The following is a 16516-nucleotide window of genomic DNA, read 5'->3' as shown; positions in this document are numbered from 1 at the left end:
TTTACCATATTCCCTGGTTAATTATAAAATTGGTCCTTATCACATAATAAGGCTTGTCACACCATAAGAAATGTGTCACACATGATCTCTCATATATATATATATATAGGGGTGAGATCCAGTGAGACAAGGGGTTCTAGTGTGGCAAGAAGGAACTTATTGTGTGATATAACAAAACTACGTAGTTTTGATGATAATTGAAAAGGGTAAAATAACAAATTTGTAAATAAAAGGAAAGAGAGGATAGAGAAATTTTTTTTATTTCTTTTCTTTAAAATACATTTTCCCAACCTTTCTAACCTCGTTTTTCGAAATTTTTTATACTATTAGACGGTCATTTTGAGATCCATGAAGCTCAGATAAAAAAAAATTCCGGCAAACGAAATCCGGGTGGGCGTTTTCTAGCGAGAAAAAAAGTGCAACAGAATCCGTAAATAGTGTAACGGAATAAACCACACTCCCGTATTTGAAAAGAAAAAACCAGTCTTTTTTTTTCTGTAAAAAAGTGAAACCACATGGGTTTTTTTTTGAAATTTATCCGATAATTTTTTATAAATAAAATCTGTAATATAAATTTAATTTGGGTAATTAATTTATTAGTCCATGTACTTTGACAAAACACACTGTTTAGTCCTTGTATTTTCAAAAACACATGGTAAGGTCCCCAACCTTTTTCTCAGTGAACTGTTTAGTCCTTCTGTATGTTTGTTAGATTTTTTACCGTTTATGATTTCGGAAATGACTAAATTACCCTTTACTATTTACCTTCAAACTTCAGAAATGGAAATCCAATTTAGAAGAAGAAGCTATGTGTATGGAGAACAAGAAAAAGAACAGACCAAATGCTTACGAATTTGAACGATTAAGAAGAACACTCAAAGTTGATTTCAGATGCATTAGAGTTTAAAGGAAAGGAAAATAAAGGAAAAGAAGAATGCAAATCTAAATTGACTAACATAATCTTCATGAGAGTCTAACGGCAGAGACTAAACAGTTCACCGAGAAAAACGTTAGGAACTAAACAGTTCATTGAGAAAAAGGTTAGGGACTTTACCATATGTTTTTGAAAATATAAAGACTAAAAAGTGTGTTTTATTAAAATATAAGTACTAATAAATTAATTACCCATTTAATGTTTTAAAGATATTTTATCTTTTGCGTAGTGACTCACTATAAATTTTAATAAAAAGCAATCATCATCTAATTCTAGAATTTATCGCTTTTGTTAATCATATCATTACAAATGGTAATTGACAATAATGATTTTTTTGATTATTTTTTAATTTTTAATTTTAATGAGAATTTTTTTAATGATTGGATAATTTTAATTTTAATTATATAGATCTAATCGATGATAATTATTTTTTCGATCCTTTTTTCATTTTCAATCTTGAGAATTTTCAAAGATATAACAAACATTGAAAAATATTTTATTTTTCAATAAAAAATTTTCCTTACTCAATATTTTTCAAAACATGATATTTTCCGGCAAACAAACTGAAAGAGTTCAGTGAAAATAACATTAATACTTAAAAATAAATACATAAATATAATAATTAATATAAATAGGTAGGCGGGGTGAGACCATCGGTAATATGTTTATAAATCTCATATCCATCTTAGAACTAGGTAATAAGGTTTAGTTGGTGTAGTCCGAGCTATGCTTAAAATCATTTTTTTTTATCCAAACTCCACCCATTAAATGCGGGCCAAATGACCATTCGAGTTTGTGAACATGTCTATCAAATAATATGTTATGAGGTAAGGACTAACCTTTTGAATAAATAAGAGGAAAATATTACCAAATAATAAATTAAAGAGACAAAGATACATTTTAGATAAGTTAAGGGGCTAATTGTGGCACAATAAAATGACAATAGTTTAGAGAAATTTATATAGGAATTTAGGTTTAAAAAATTATTTACAACTATATTAAGTACTAATTTAAATAATATCAAACTAAAAAAATCTTTAAAAAAATATATTTTAAGAACTATGTTTTATGAATTAGAAATTTAAGGTATATTTTACAGGGTTTAAAATTTATAAATTAGGACATAAAATCATAATATATAAAAAATAATAAACATATTCAAAATTAAATTTTGTAATATAATTTAATTATAATTTTCATATAAATAGCCCAATAGTTTTTTTTTTTTGACAGCAAAAGTAATTTATTGAATATCAACGTTCAGCGCATTACAAATAAATTGAGGGGGGGTTATTCACCCAAGCCTCAAGGTCAGTCTCTGAATCAGCTGCCCGAGCTAATAAGTGAGCAACTTGGTTCGCAGACCTTCTAATAAAAGAAACCGACTTAATCTCTTGTTCGGAGATCATTGACTTGCAATCTTCTACTATTATGTCAAAGGGAGAAACTAACTCAATGAGGTTTTTTATAGCTAACACCAGGAGTTGTGAATCTGATTCCATTTGAACATTTTGAATATTTTCTCGCTTCAACCAACCTAGAATAGCCCAATAGTTTATTAGGAGTACGGAAACCATATATATTATCATAGGTCAATTACTCCAGCAGTCTTCAAGTACTAGAAATGTAATCGCATCTTTCTTTTCTATCAAAAAAAAAAAAAAGAAATGTAATCGCATACCACAAAATTTAATTTATTAACACTGAAATTATCCAACTTTTTTCTTAAGAAAATTTATTCAACTTTCCATTTCATTCTCTTGTAATCATTTTGTTTATATTCTACTAATAACAGTCATTAAAAAATTACGTGGACATCATGTAAATCATATTTTTACATGTGGATTAAAAAATTATAAAAACAAATCTGATTTGAGGACATCATGTAAATCATACATGTGGATTAAAAAATTATAAAAACAAATCTAATTTGATCTTGTTAGATTATATTGATGTGAGAAATCCCAAATCTAAAAAAAAGTTAAATGTAAAGCTAATTGATATAAAAAAAATAAAGTTTTATGGTAATAAAGTTACATTTTTAATAATTAGAGGACAATAGTTGAAATTAAACATGGTATCAGATTGACAAAGTAGCGGTAATTTTAGGGAATCGGTGGAAAATTCCGCCGTTAGAAACAAGCAGACACGACTCACGTGTCTTTCATAATTGGCATGGCACCAATCCTTGTTTTCTTTTCCTTTCTATTTCTAATCCATAAAGCACACTGTCGTTTACTTCTTTCTTCTTCTACCTTGCTAATTCCGGTCGTCCATTCCTGCCAGGATTGGATGTTTTGAGCAATGGCGGAGATTGGGAAGATTGTGCTTGACTCTGGATGGCTAGCGGCCAGATCAACGGAGGTCAAACTCACCGGGACGCAGCTCACTACCACTCACCCTCCCTCTGGACCCGCCGCTCCCTGGATGGAAGCTGCTGTTCCCGGAACGTAATACACCGCGATCCATTGCGTTTTTTGCTGCTATGTTTTTGAATTATTTATTTTAGCATCGAAATGGAATATTTGTTGACTGAATTGACTGCATTTCAATGTGATTTTGAGTTGGAGAAACTGGCAAAGTTAGTTAATCGATTAATCGCTTTAGCATTCTGAGCTGAAGAATTTGATTGTTTTGTCATTTTTACTTCCAGTTAGTTTATGTGCTGAGCTGCTTTTGCAATTTCTGAGTTGATTGCTGGATGGATTGAATTATTTGTTGATTTTTCTTTCGTTATTTGATCGAGTACGCGAATAGAGTAAATCGTTTCATTTTTGCCGCTTTGTTTTTGAAATACTTGTTTTAGCATCGAAATGCAATCTCTGTTGACTGAATTGACTGCATTTCAACGTGATTTTGAGTTGGAGAAAATAGCAAAATTCGTCAATCGATTAATCTCCTTAGCATTCCAAGCTGAAGAATTTGCATTTTTACTTCCAGTTAGTTTATGTGCTGAGCTCCTTTTGTAATTTCTGAGTTGATTGCTGATTGAATTATCTGTTGATTTTTCTTTATTTATTTGACCGAGTATGCCAATACAGTTAATGGTTTCATTTTTGCTGCTATGTTTTTGAATGATTTATTTTACCATCCAAATGTAATCTTTGTTGACTGAATTGACTACATTTCAATGTGATTTTGAGTTGGAGAAACTGGCAAAGTTCATCAATCCATTAGTAGCCTTAGCATTCCAAGCTGAAGAGTTTGATTATTTTGTCTTTTTTACTTCCAGTTCGTTTATGTGCTCTGTGGCTTTTGTATTTTCTGAGTTGATTTCTGGATTGAATTATTTGTTGATTTTTCTTTCGCAATTTGACCTAGTACGCGAATACAAGTAATTGTATTTGATGAGCTGCCTTTCAGTAATAGTTTTTCAGTTATCTTATTTTGCAGTGTTTTGGGAACCCTTGTGAAGAACAAAGCCGTGCCTGATCCTTTCTATGGTTTGGAAAATGAAACGATCATAGATATAGCCAACTCTGGGAGGGAATACTATACATTTTGGTTCTTCACCACTTTTGAGCGTAAGCTGGTAAGGAAACACTTTTGCATCAAGGTTAAACATGACTCGGAATTCCTTCCTTTTCCCCTTTGTCTTCTGAACTACTTCTGAACAAGAAGTTTCTGTTTTTGGTCTCACATTGGGTCGAGGCTGTAATGGCTATTTTTCCTGGCTTCCATTCTCTGTTCACAATATGTTTATCAGTGTCAGTGTGGAACACACTGACTGGGCCATTATTTTGCATCAGAATCTTAGAAAGATGTTTAACATGGTTTTCAAAATTAGCAGGAAGTTTATTCTGCTGCTTGATTCTTGATACTTTCTTCTGAACATCCATATTTTTAGTCAGGAAATCAACATTTGGAGCTAAATTTTCGTGCAATCAATTATTCTGCTGAAGTATATTTAAATGGACACCAAAAGGTATTACCAAAAGGGATGTTTCGAAGACATTCTCTTGATGTTACTGATATTCTAAACCCTGAAGGTCAGAATTTGTTGGCTGTTCTTGTTCATCCTCCAGATAATCCGGGAACAATTCCTGCTGAGGGAGGGCAGGGTGGTGATCATGAGGTATACAACCGCTGCAAAGCTCATAGATAATTCTATGTTTTTTCCATAACTGCTCACTTTCAGAACTATATAAAGATGTTAGAATCTTGAATTGCTGTATTGATGGTTGAAAGTAAGTAATATTAACTATGAGCACAAAACGCTGCCTAATATCTTTATCTTCTGCCCTTCTGTCAGATAGGTAAAGACGTTGCTACGCAATATGTTCAGGGTTGGGATTGGATGGCTCCAATAAGGTAGCACTTTGTTATTGAGATTACAGTTGAATTTTTAGTTTGATATTTTCCTTGTAAATCCAGTTATTATTATTACTACTATTATGTTGAACATGTAATTTCTTTTATTATCTGGTATTTTTATTGGAATTGGTTAAAGAATGCGTGCTACGTTTTTATTTTCATGATTATTAGTTACAGCCAACACTGTCACATTCTTCTGCTGATTTATTGTTGTTCTTCCACCCATTTCAGTCTTAATACCCACATTGTAGATATAACGCGTTTTTGTTAAATTTCAGGGATAGGAATACTGGCATATGGGATGAAGCATCAGTTTATGTCACTGGGGTGAGTCTACATTTTATGCTAAATTTGCTTTCAGAGACTTTGACAAAATGATCATTTAGGCTTATTAGTATTTGTCTAATGATAATTCCTAATTCTGGGCAGGTTAGTCTATTGAAATTATGACTTGTTTTGACAAGGGGATACATGTTTTTTTAGCTCTGTTTTATTTAAGAATTGTTTTCCTTACACGTGGTAATTTCTGAGACCTGAATGAATAATATATCATTCCTTGTTATGGATTAATATTATTTCCTTTTGTGGATCTAATTTCATGCATTTCAGAAACTCAAACCTATAATTTGTTGATGGTTTTCTTTTCACTTGTTCAGAAACTCAAAACGAACCTATAGTTTGTTGATGGTTTTGTTTTCATGTGGTTCACAAACTCAAACTTATAGGTTTTAAAAATCCAATACCTTTGCATTTTCTGGTGCAATTCCCCTATTCGTTGTGATTTGCTTACAGCTAGAAATTGATGGATTCTGCTTTGGTGCAGCCAGTGAAAATTATAGACCCCCATTTGGTTTCCACATTTTTTGATGGTTACAAGAGGGTTTATTTGCATACTACAACGGAATTGGAAAATAAAAGCTCCTGGGTTGCTGAATGTAATTTGAATATCCAAGTGACTGTGGAACTTGAAGAAAACGTTTGCTTGGTAGAGCATCTTCAGACACAACATGTGTCAGTCCCTGCTGGAAAACGTGTTCAATATAGTTTTCCTGAGGTCAGTTGCACAATACTTCTTCCTATATTTCCACAGCAATGTCAGCAAGATTTTTTCTGCTTCTAAATCTTATTGTACCTGAATTATGTTGTCTCTGGAGGTTGTATCATTTGTTTATGATTGAAAATTTAACCTGAAGTTTAGATTCCATGTTTTATGGCAAAGCAAGTTACTGCTTTTACACGGCTAATATTGTGAATTGGAAGGTTGCAGGAATTCCTGCAATTGCAATAATTTATTCTCTTTATTGGGAGTAACTAAAGCTAATCAAAATTCTTGTTCAACTAACTTAGCTAATTTAGAAAAAACTAAGAGAGACTTATCAAAGAAATTTGTTCTGAATTTAGTAAACTGTCTTTTTAAATTGTCAATCTCTAACTTCCCTAATAGCGAATTGTGATAAGCATATATTGATGAACGTGTGAGTTTACAAACTGTATAGTGATCTCAACCTTAAGCTGGTATTGATTTGATTTCAAAAATTCCTCTCCATCTAGTGCTAATTGTGCAATTTGACAGCTTTTTTTCTACAAGCCCAATTTATGGTGGCCAAATGGTATGGGAAAGCAATCCATGTACCATGTTAGTATTACAGTTGATGTGGGGGGATATGGAGAGTCCGATTCATGGAGCCAGTTGTTTGGATTCCGTAAAATTGAAAGCTATATTGATAAGAAAACCGGTGGAAGGTATTGCTAATCCTACATTACAAATTAGGAGCAAAAACTTAATAGGTTACGTTTATTTATTTACTTATTTTTCCTTGGCTTCTGCTATCACCATTGTAACCATGCAAATCTTGTAGATTGTTCAAGGTCAATGGGAAGCCTATTTTTATCCGTGGTGGGAACTGGATTTTGTCAGATGGTTTACTGCGGCTTTCAAGAAAACGTTACCAAACAGATATCAAGTTCCATGCAGATATGAATTTCAACATGATCAGGTGTTGGGGCGGTGGAATATCTGAGAGGCCAGAGTTCTATCATTACTGTGACATTTATGGTTTGCTGGTAAGAGTTACATTTACTTACTCATTTTCACTACTTTTTTATTTAATAAAATCCAATGTTGAAAATGTCTTGATAACAGTGAAATTTTGCGTTTTTTTTTCTGTTGAATGTTGGATTCCTCTTGGAGAACAACTTCGTTTATGCTCCTATGGAATGCCAATTTACCTGTATGGATGGATAATTGGATAGCGTCCTATTTGATGTTAATAGGCTATAATATAAGATTATTCAGGTTTACCCATTCACATGCCTCGTACATTTTGTTTTAGGTGTGGCAAGAGTTTTGGATTACTGGAGATGTAGATGGAAGAGGAGTACCAGTATCAAATCCAGATGGTCCACTTGATCATAAGCTTTTTCTGCTATGTGCAAGAGACACTGTCAAGCTTCTTCGAAATCACCCTAGCCTTGCTCTTTGGGTGGGCGGAAATGAACAAGTTCCACCACCTGATATCAATGATGCTTTAAAGAATGACCTACAACTCCATCCCAATTTTGTGACCTTCGATGAAGGTGGCCAGTCTATGCAGGGTTTGTCTTTGGAATCAAAAGATCCCAGTCAATATCTTGATGGTACACGTATTTATATCCAAGGATCCATGTGGGATGGTTTTGCTAACGGAAAGGGGGATTTCAGTGATGGCCCTTATGAAATCCAATATCCTGAAAGCTTCTTTAGGGATGATTTTTACAGTTATGGATTCAATCCCGAGGTTGGTTCTGTAGGAATGCCGGTTGCTGCTACTATCAGGGCAACCATGCCTCCAGAAGGGTGGCAAATCCCATTGTTCAAGAAGCAACCTGATGGTTATGTAGAAGAAGTACCGAATCCCATATGGGATTACCATAAATACATTCCTTATTCAAAACCGGGAAAGGTTCATGATCAGATTTTATTGTATGGGGTGCCGACAGATCTTGATGATTTTTGTTTGAAGGTATGCTGAGATCTTTATCGTATTCACTTGGTATATGTTTTATTCTTCTAAGCTTCTATTAACCTGTTTCTGAACCAATCTTATAGGCTCAACTTGTAAACTACATTCAGTATAAAGCTCTAATTGAAGGCTATTCTTCTAAAATGTGGAGAAAACACACCGGTTTCTTAATTTGGAAAACTCAGAATCCGTGGACGGGTCTGAGAGGGCAGTTCTATGATCATCTTCTAGAGCAAACAGCAGGTTTCTATGGTTGTCGATGTGCTGCAGAGCCAGTCCATGTTCAGCTTAATTTGGCTACATCTTACATTGAGGTAACTGTACAATAGTCTATTTCTATTCTACTTGATTTGAGATATCTAAGACTGTCAATTTCTGACACGATAACATGATTTACAAAGACAATTTGCCTGACACGACCTATTTGACGCGATTATCATTTTTGTTGCATTTATATCATATGTAATCATGTGGTATGTATACATATATTATAAAACACGATCATTTTGGCACTCCTAGATTTATCATGTCAGCATTTTCTTTCTTATGATGCAATCCACTTGTTTGACATTGTTCAAAACATTTATGCGGTTTTCCTATTTCTCTTGCCATAAACAGGTTATTAATACGACGTCAGAGGAACTGTCCAACATAGCAATTGAAGTATCAGTATGGGATCTTGAAGGGACATGTCCATATTATGAAGTTTTTGAAAAACTCACAGTTCCCTCAAAGAAAACAGTTCCGATAGGTGAGATGAAGTATCCGAAGACCAAAAACCCGAAGCCTGCCTACTTTCTTCTTCTGAAACTATACAATGTGTCGGACTATGGCATTATATCAAGGAACTTCTACTGGTTGCATCTGCCTGGTGGAGATTACAAGCTGTTGGAGCCCTACAGGAAGAGAAAAGTTCCTCTCAAAATAATATCAAAGGTTTCCATTAGAGGGTCCACGTATGAAATGGTAATGCATGTGCAGAACACATCGAAGAAGCCGGACCCGAAACGCTTGACTTATAGGAACAATTTCATTACTAGACAAGACAGTGATGATTTTGATTCGTCCTCGGTGGAGCCTGTAGATAATGGAACGAAGGAAAAATGTGATGCTCGTGGCGCGAGTTTATTCCAGAGGTTGCGCAGTCATTTTTCACGCGGAACTGAAGATCCGGTTGTTGCTGAAATCAATGGTGTGGAGGAAGGAGTTGCCTTTTTCCTTCATTTCTCTGTTCATGCATCAAAAACAGACCATAAGGAAGGAGAAGACTCAAGAATTCTTCCTGTTCATTACTCGGACAACTATTTTTCGCTTGTGCCAGGAGAGGTGTTGCCGATCAAAATATCTTTTGAGGTTCCTGCCGGTGTCACACCCCGAGTGACGCTTAAAGGATGGAATTATCATACTGGACATACTGTTTTTTGATATTAGCTAGAGTTTTAGTCCCAAGGTTTTGAATCAGTTGGCTTCATGATTAAGAATTTGAAGGTGTCCCAACCTTAATCTGCAAGTGTGGTGATTATACAGAATTGATCTCATGATTAAGAATTTAAAGGTGTCCCAACCTATATTTGTAGTACTATTAGTTACTGTGCTGATAGACAAATAAATTATTCACATTATTATTATTATAATGATTTGGCAATTTTCCCCTTGATAATTTCCCTTGTAATCAGATTTTACATTTTTAACACTTGAAATAGATTTTAGGCATTGTATCATTTCTGTTCAAACTCATCAATAGGCAAATATCTCGTGACTTGTTCTTCAACACCCTGCGAAATCAGTATACTGCATTTCCTAACACACTGAGAAATCAGTATATTGTGGTGGGAGAAAATCTATGATACCATGTACCAATTAACAATTCATATTAATATCGGATACATTTTGAATCCAAATTTAAACGGGCTTTACCAAAGTATATTCATTTTTGAGGAAATTGTCAGGATTAGGGATTTCTGACAGAAGAAATTAGGGCAGAATACTGTTTAGGAAGGATAAGAATAAAGAAGAAGAAGAAGAAATAGAGATATAGGGAGAGAATCGCAATGTTTGGAGAAGAGAGCAAGAAAGAAAGAGAAAGTAAGATTTCTTAATATTCATTTGATAAAACTTTACATAACCAAAGGGGACTCTTAAATAGGAATACCTACTGCTGAGTCTGACCAGGCAGCAGTTACAAATAACACTTCTAAGCAATAAAAGGTAAATAACACTTCTAAGCAATAAAACTATTAAAGTAATTAATCTAAGATTTAACTAATTAACCTATTCTTATTACTCTGATAATCATGACAATACTCCCTCCTTTAGAACATTCTTGTCCCCAAGAATGTAGGAATTCTGGAAATCAGTGAACTTGAAAGGGCTTTGCGACAGAAACAATACATTGAATTTGTAGCAGAAAAACAACAAACTTGAAAGCGCTCTGTGACGAAATCAGACCAACCTTAGTGATCCATCTTACGGGTTTATACTTGTGAGCACCATCACCCCATATGAATTTCAGTCTTACCATTCCATAAGGTTGGTAAGCTACAACATCTCCTTGCTTAACATTAAAATCATATGGTACTTGTAACAAAATGTGGATGCATGAGCTAGCCCTCCATATCACAAATGGATACTGTAAGACCACATCCCTGATAAGAGTTTCATTGCCTTCCATGATAGATGGTGGTAGCACTAGAGGAGTAGGAGGCATGGGCATTGATCTAGCAAGAAGATTCTGCAATCCACACTTGATGTATAGAATAACAGCTTCTTCCATGCACTCAATGACTGATAAATCTTTAGATTCTGTCCGGACATACCAATTAGCAATCAAATCAGCGGATAAATTTGTAGACTCCTGCATTGCTGTTTTGTCATATGTTTTCATCATGTTCATATCAGCCCCAACCTTAACAGTGTTATCATTAATTACCTTGCCCCATTTGTATGCTTCACATGAAGCATCACAATCATCTATTGCAGAATCATGATTGAAAGTAATTGGGACACTAGAAACACTAACCCGAAAAACATCTAAACCGGATCCTTTAACCTGCATATTTGTTTTGTCTGATGCTACAATTAATGCCTTCAAGCCTCCGATCAACTTCTTTTTCCCTCTTTCAAACGGATATGATGACTGGCAATCATTAACATCTAGAGCAGGGCTGTACACATTGCTGATGTAATATTCAGTGACAAGTCCAATAATATGCTTAGCCCAAAGGCTTGCAACACATAAGAAAAGCTGCTCGTTCTTCTCAACCTTCTGGAAATTGAATTCGAAAATAGTGAAGGAAGATGACAGAGCAATCCAACGAACCAAAGTCATTCTAAAATTAGTAATGCTAATCCTCTATGCACATGTTTTCTTAGGAATCCATTTATCACCTTCATATCTCTGTTGCTCATTGTGAAGGAACTTGCTATTAAGATTATAAAACACTTTCTTAGACAGGGCATCATCATCAATTTTAACATGAGTAAAACATATATGTTTCGTATAACAAGGTCCAGTTTGAACAACAACATTAATTCCTTCTCTCGGTAGCATATTATCATCCTTAAGTTGCTTAAGAGAAGGAGCTAAAAAACTTCCCCCACTCAAGTGTTTACTTGTTTTCTCCAGAGAGATATTTTTAGCACCATTTCCACTAACATAAGAAATTAGATGAGCTTGAAGGTTCGCACCAGTACCTTTGGAGTCTTTCGAGTTCATAGATAGATCTTGTCTGATGGAAATTGCAGGGGAAGACTTTAAGACCGATGATATACCCCTTGGAGTAGCATCATGCTTTATCAAGCATTTTTCATTTGATACACCATATTGCATCTGATGGTTCAAATGATTGACACAATTATATTGTGGACTAACTGATGATACAATCTTGGGAATTTTACCAAGAAGACTTTTATAATATCTCTGTCCCTTGAACCCAGGCTCAGTTTCCTTTCCCATAACATTAGCATCAATGCTATGAGAAGATTCTTCAAATGTAGCCATGCCTTCAGATGCATACAACCCTTGATTAAAATAATTCTCCTTGGGGTAGAAAGACCCATCAAGTTGTGAAGGTTGAACTTGCTGCCAATCTTTGAGCCCCTCCAATAACCCAGACCAGTGGAATGAATGATCTTGTCCTAGGCTTTGAGAATAATCCTCATGCATAAAATTATTGGTTCTAGGAACTTGAGATGCAGGAATTAGATTATAACTAGAATTATGTGGGATGCTTAAGGAGCTATAATTGTCGGCTGCATTTGAAACATAGGAAGGGTAATATGGTTTAGCTTTGAGAGGGTTCTGGCCATGTAAATCAGTGTCGATAGAGGCTGAAACAAAAGGATTGCATTGTGTAGTACTAATTGGGGATCTAAAAGTTGGGCTAGGTTTCATATTATTTGGGGTGTAATATCTCATATCTGATTGGGGCTCAAGTTTTAAACCAGTGAAGAAACTAGGTATATTGTTAGAATCATTAATGGGGGAGTTTACCTACTCTATTGCAAGCTTAAGAGCTTCAGAATGGCCTTGCTTTGCCTCTAGAGAAGTGGTCTGCTTCCACACATCCTCAGTGATTCCTTGCATATAGGAATCTCCCAACTTTACCTTCCTCTCAGGTACTTCAACAAACTGTGGGTAGTGCTTATCTATGCTGCCTATTTCCTTCTGAGGCATTTCATCAAACAGGTGGAAGGTGGTTTGCAAGATTTCCTCCTCTTTGTTCTCAGACATTACATCGAACAGTCGGGAGGCAGCAAGGGAAGGATTTGAAACTCCTTGCTTTTCCAGAATTAGTTGAGCCAGAGAATAGATGGAATTGTGAAGTCGTTCAATAGAGTTTTGATGCTCCTTGTGAAACAGTTCATCCAAGTTTTGTTGCTCCTTGAGTAGTAGTTTCCATTGCTGATCAGAGTGTGGTTGCTCCTTGCAAAACCGTTCCATTTTCTGATCCAGTTGTTGTTGCTTTTTGCAAAGAAGTTCAAATCGCTGGTCTGATTCTTCTATGGCTAGAGGAAGGAAGTCTCTGATACCAATGTCAGGATTAGGGATTTCTGACAGAAGAAATTAGGGCAGAATACTGTTTAGGAAGGATAAGAATAAAGAAGAAGAAGAAGAAATAGAGATATAGGGAGAGAATCGCAATGTTTGGAGAAGAGAGCAAGAAGGAAAGAGAAAGTAAGATTTCTTAATATTCATTTGATAAAACTTTACATAACCAAAGGAGACTCTTAAATAGGAATACCTACTACTGAGCCTGACCAGACAGCAGTTACAAATCATACCGCTGTACTATTTACAGCTGGTATAACAAACTCCTAAAAGGTAAATAACACTTCTAAGCAATAAAACTATTAAAGTAATTAATCTAAGATTTAACTAATTAACCTATTCTTATTACTCTAACTATCAGTATACTGCATTTCCTAACACACTGAGAAATCAGTATATTGTGGTGGGAGAAAATCTATGATACCATGTACGAATTAACAATTCATATTAATATCGGATACATTTTGAATCCAAATTTAAACGGGCTTTACCAAAGTATATTCATTTTTGAGGAAATATCCAAACTTGGGAAGCTTGTTGCCTTAGTGCATATATGATGAGGGCATCCGGTCCCTAAAGATTGAACCGGAGTTGAAGGATGGGACCCGTAGAAAGCTAACCGAGAAGGAGGAAGGAAAGGGCGAAGAACAGAGCACGCGGGGCGTGTCCGCTGGGACGCGAGGCGTGAAGGACTCGAAGTCGTGGGAACCATCCAGGAGGTCATACACGCGGGGCGTGTATGGCGAGACGCGGGACGTGGAGCCAACCTCGGATGAGAGTTCAGATCAGGAGGCCGAGTACGCGGGGCGTAGGTCGCACGACGCGGGGCGTAATCTTGACGCAGGGCGTAATCTATCGGGCGCCTCGCGTCTTGAGTTCGAGCCAGCAACATCAAGTTCAGGGACACATCCACGCGGGGCGTGAGGTAGGCCACGCGGGGCGTATCGGACCTGGAGAATACTTCCTCCCCAAGTTCTTCTTGTTGAGGACAAGATCTGCCACCTTTTTTATTACTGTTTTGCCACTCTACTATTTACCTCTTTGCCATTGAACTTATTTACCCTAATATCTATCTTTATGCATTTCCTATTTTACCCCTAGGGCTCCTTAGTTGTTGGTAACCCTAGGGGTGGCCTTTTAGTCTTTATCTTTTATTTAGAAGGAGTATATATTCTCCATCTTTTGTAATGTTGAGCAACTTTTGATGAATATTATATTTTGAAGCCTCCATTGGAGCAAGGATTCATTCCTTTGGGTTTATTCAACCTTCAAGTTAAGCTTGAGAAGTTTGTAATCTTTGTTGGTTTAAGATTAAAACCTCCAGTCGATTTTAATCTACATCAATATAAAACCGGTATTGTCAGACCCCGATCAGATCGAAAACGGGCTAGATCTTCTGTTTAGATTATGTTGGATTTGTTAATCTTAAATAATTCAGGGTAATCTGGATCTGGAGTCAACTCGAGACCCGAGGTGATCCCAGTTTTTTTATTTTTTAAAAATATGAATAAAAAAAATGTAAAAAAAAAACCTTTCTAATTCACGGACTTTTTATTTTCTTACTAAATAATAAAAAGCTTTACTTAAAAATACATCAGACTGAAATATGATGGTGATGGATCAATAGAGTTTATTACGTCACAATTGGAAAAACAACTAGAACTTTCAAGTGATGCATGGTTGATTTATAATGTTAAATTAACTATATATATTATATCATTCGGTTCGATCAACTCGAGTCATTTGATTGAATTAAGTGATCCATCACCTATCTATTGAAAACTGAGACTCTCAATTGAGTTTGTATTGATTGTAATCAGCTTTAAATAAGCTATACAGGATATAGAGGTTACAACAACTATTTGTAATTCAAATTACAGATGACTAAATAAAAGCTTATCTTAACTAAATGAGTAATTACAATATTAACCTTATCACTCCCCCTCAAATTAACGGTGGTGTAACTGTTAATTTGTTGCGCAACTATTGAAATCGAGCTTTAGACAATGGCTTGGTCAAGATGTCGGCAGCTTGATCAAGTGTTGATATGTAGCAAACACGAATTTCCTTGCGAGCTACTTTGTCCCGTATAAAGTGAAAATCAATCTCTAAGTGTTTAGAGCGATCATGAAAGATGGGATTCGCAGTGAGATAAGTGGCCCCTAGATTGTCACACCATAACAAAGGAGGTTTTGTCAAACTGAACCCAATTTCGTGCAGTAACATTTTTAACCATAAGACTTCAGAGGCAAGACACGCGAGTGCTCGATATTCAGCCTCAGTTGAGGATCGTGAAACTGTATGTTGTTTGCGGGAGCGCCAAGAGACCAAGTTTGGTCCAACGAAAACAGCAAACCCCGATGTCGACTTGCGATCATCAAGGTCTCCACCCCAATCAGCATCGGTAAAACCAACAAGATCAAGTGTTTTTCCTTTCCGAAGTAGAATACCATGTGATGTTGTGGAATTAAGATAGCGGAGAATGCGTTTTACTGCCTTCCAATGATCAATTGTAGGATTGTGCATGAATTGACTGACCTTGTTCACAGAATTGGAGATATCCGGGCGAGTAATTGTTGCATATTGGAGCCCGCCAACTATGCTGCGGTATAAACCTGGATCAGAAAATGGTTCACCAGTGTCTTGACTGAGTTTAGCTGAAGTGCAAGATGGAGTGGATATCCCTTTCGATCCTTCCATTTTAGCTTTCTTGAGTAAATCAGTAACATACTTCTTTTGACTCAAATGCAAGCAAGATTGGCTCCAAATAGCTTCTATACCAAGAAAGTATGATAAAGTGCCGAGGTCTCTAACAGCAAACTGATTTTGAAGTTGAACAATTAACTTCTCAACGGATTTCACACAATTCCCTGTAATTAAGATATCGTCGACATAAAGCAAGCAAAATACCTGAATTTTATTGACAGAGAAACTATAAAGAGAGGAATCTGTTTGCGAACCAATAAATCCAAGAGATAACAGGGCTTGTGTTAAACAACGGTGCCACATCTGTGGAGCTTGCTTGAGTCCATACAATCTCTTTTTCAATTTACACACATGATTGGGGAAATTCGGACTCACAAAGCCAGGAGGTTGCTGCATATAAACAACTTCATCCAACGTTCCATGTAAGAAAGCATTACTTACATCGAGTTGCCTAACGGGCCAAGAATGTGTGACAGCAATGGATAAGAGCAAACGAATAGTTGTGGGCTT

The 16516-nt window shown here is 35.7% G+C and overlaps 1 protein-coding gene across 1 annotated transcript; it reads left to right on the top strand.

Moving 5' to 3' along the window:
* Window positions 1-3133: 3133 nt before the first annotated feature.
* LOC136205580 (mannosylglycoprotein endo-beta-mannosidase) lies at window positions 3134-9910 on the top strand. Its single transcript, XM_065996233.1, has 11 exons — window positions 3134-3384; window positions 4328-4466; window positions 4782-5009; window positions 5187-5245; window positions 5527-5575; window positions 6072-6302; window positions 6822-6991; window positions 7108-7312; window positions 7582-8250; window positions 8337-8564; window positions 8869-9910. Exons 1-11 carry the CDS (start codon window positions 3239-3241, stop codon window positions 9673-9675), a joined length of 2931 nt encoding a protein of 976 aa, XP_065852305.1. The 5' UTR covers window positions 3134-3238; the 3' UTR covers window positions 9676-9910.
* The last annotated feature ends 6606 nt before the right edge of the window (window positions 9911-16516 follow it).

This window comes from Euphorbia lathyris, chromosome 9, assembly GCF_963576675.1.
Source record: "Euphorbia lathyris chromosome 9, ddEupLath1.1, whole genome shotgun sequence".
NCBI lineage: Eukaryota > Viridiplantae > Streptophyta > Magnoliopsida > Malpighiales > Euphorbiaceae > Euphorbia > Euphorbia lathyris.
This window is presented reverse-complemented; position numbering and strand designations above follow the sequence as displayed.

Excerpts from the sequence above, each read along its gene's own strand:
- LOC136205580 (XM_065996233.1), top strand. The coding sequence starts at position 3,239 with ATGGCGGAGATTGGGAAGATTGTGCTTGACTCTGGATGGCTAGCGGCC. Across the intron at positions 3,385-4,327 it reads GAAGCTGCTGTTCCCGGAAC|TGTTTTGGGAACCCTTGTGA; the intron begins GTAATACACCGC and ends CTTATTTTGCAG. Across the intron at positions 5,576-6,071 it reads CATCAGTTTATGTCACTGGG|CCAGTGAAAATTATAGACCC; the intron begins GTGAGTCTACAT and ends GCTTTGGTGCAG.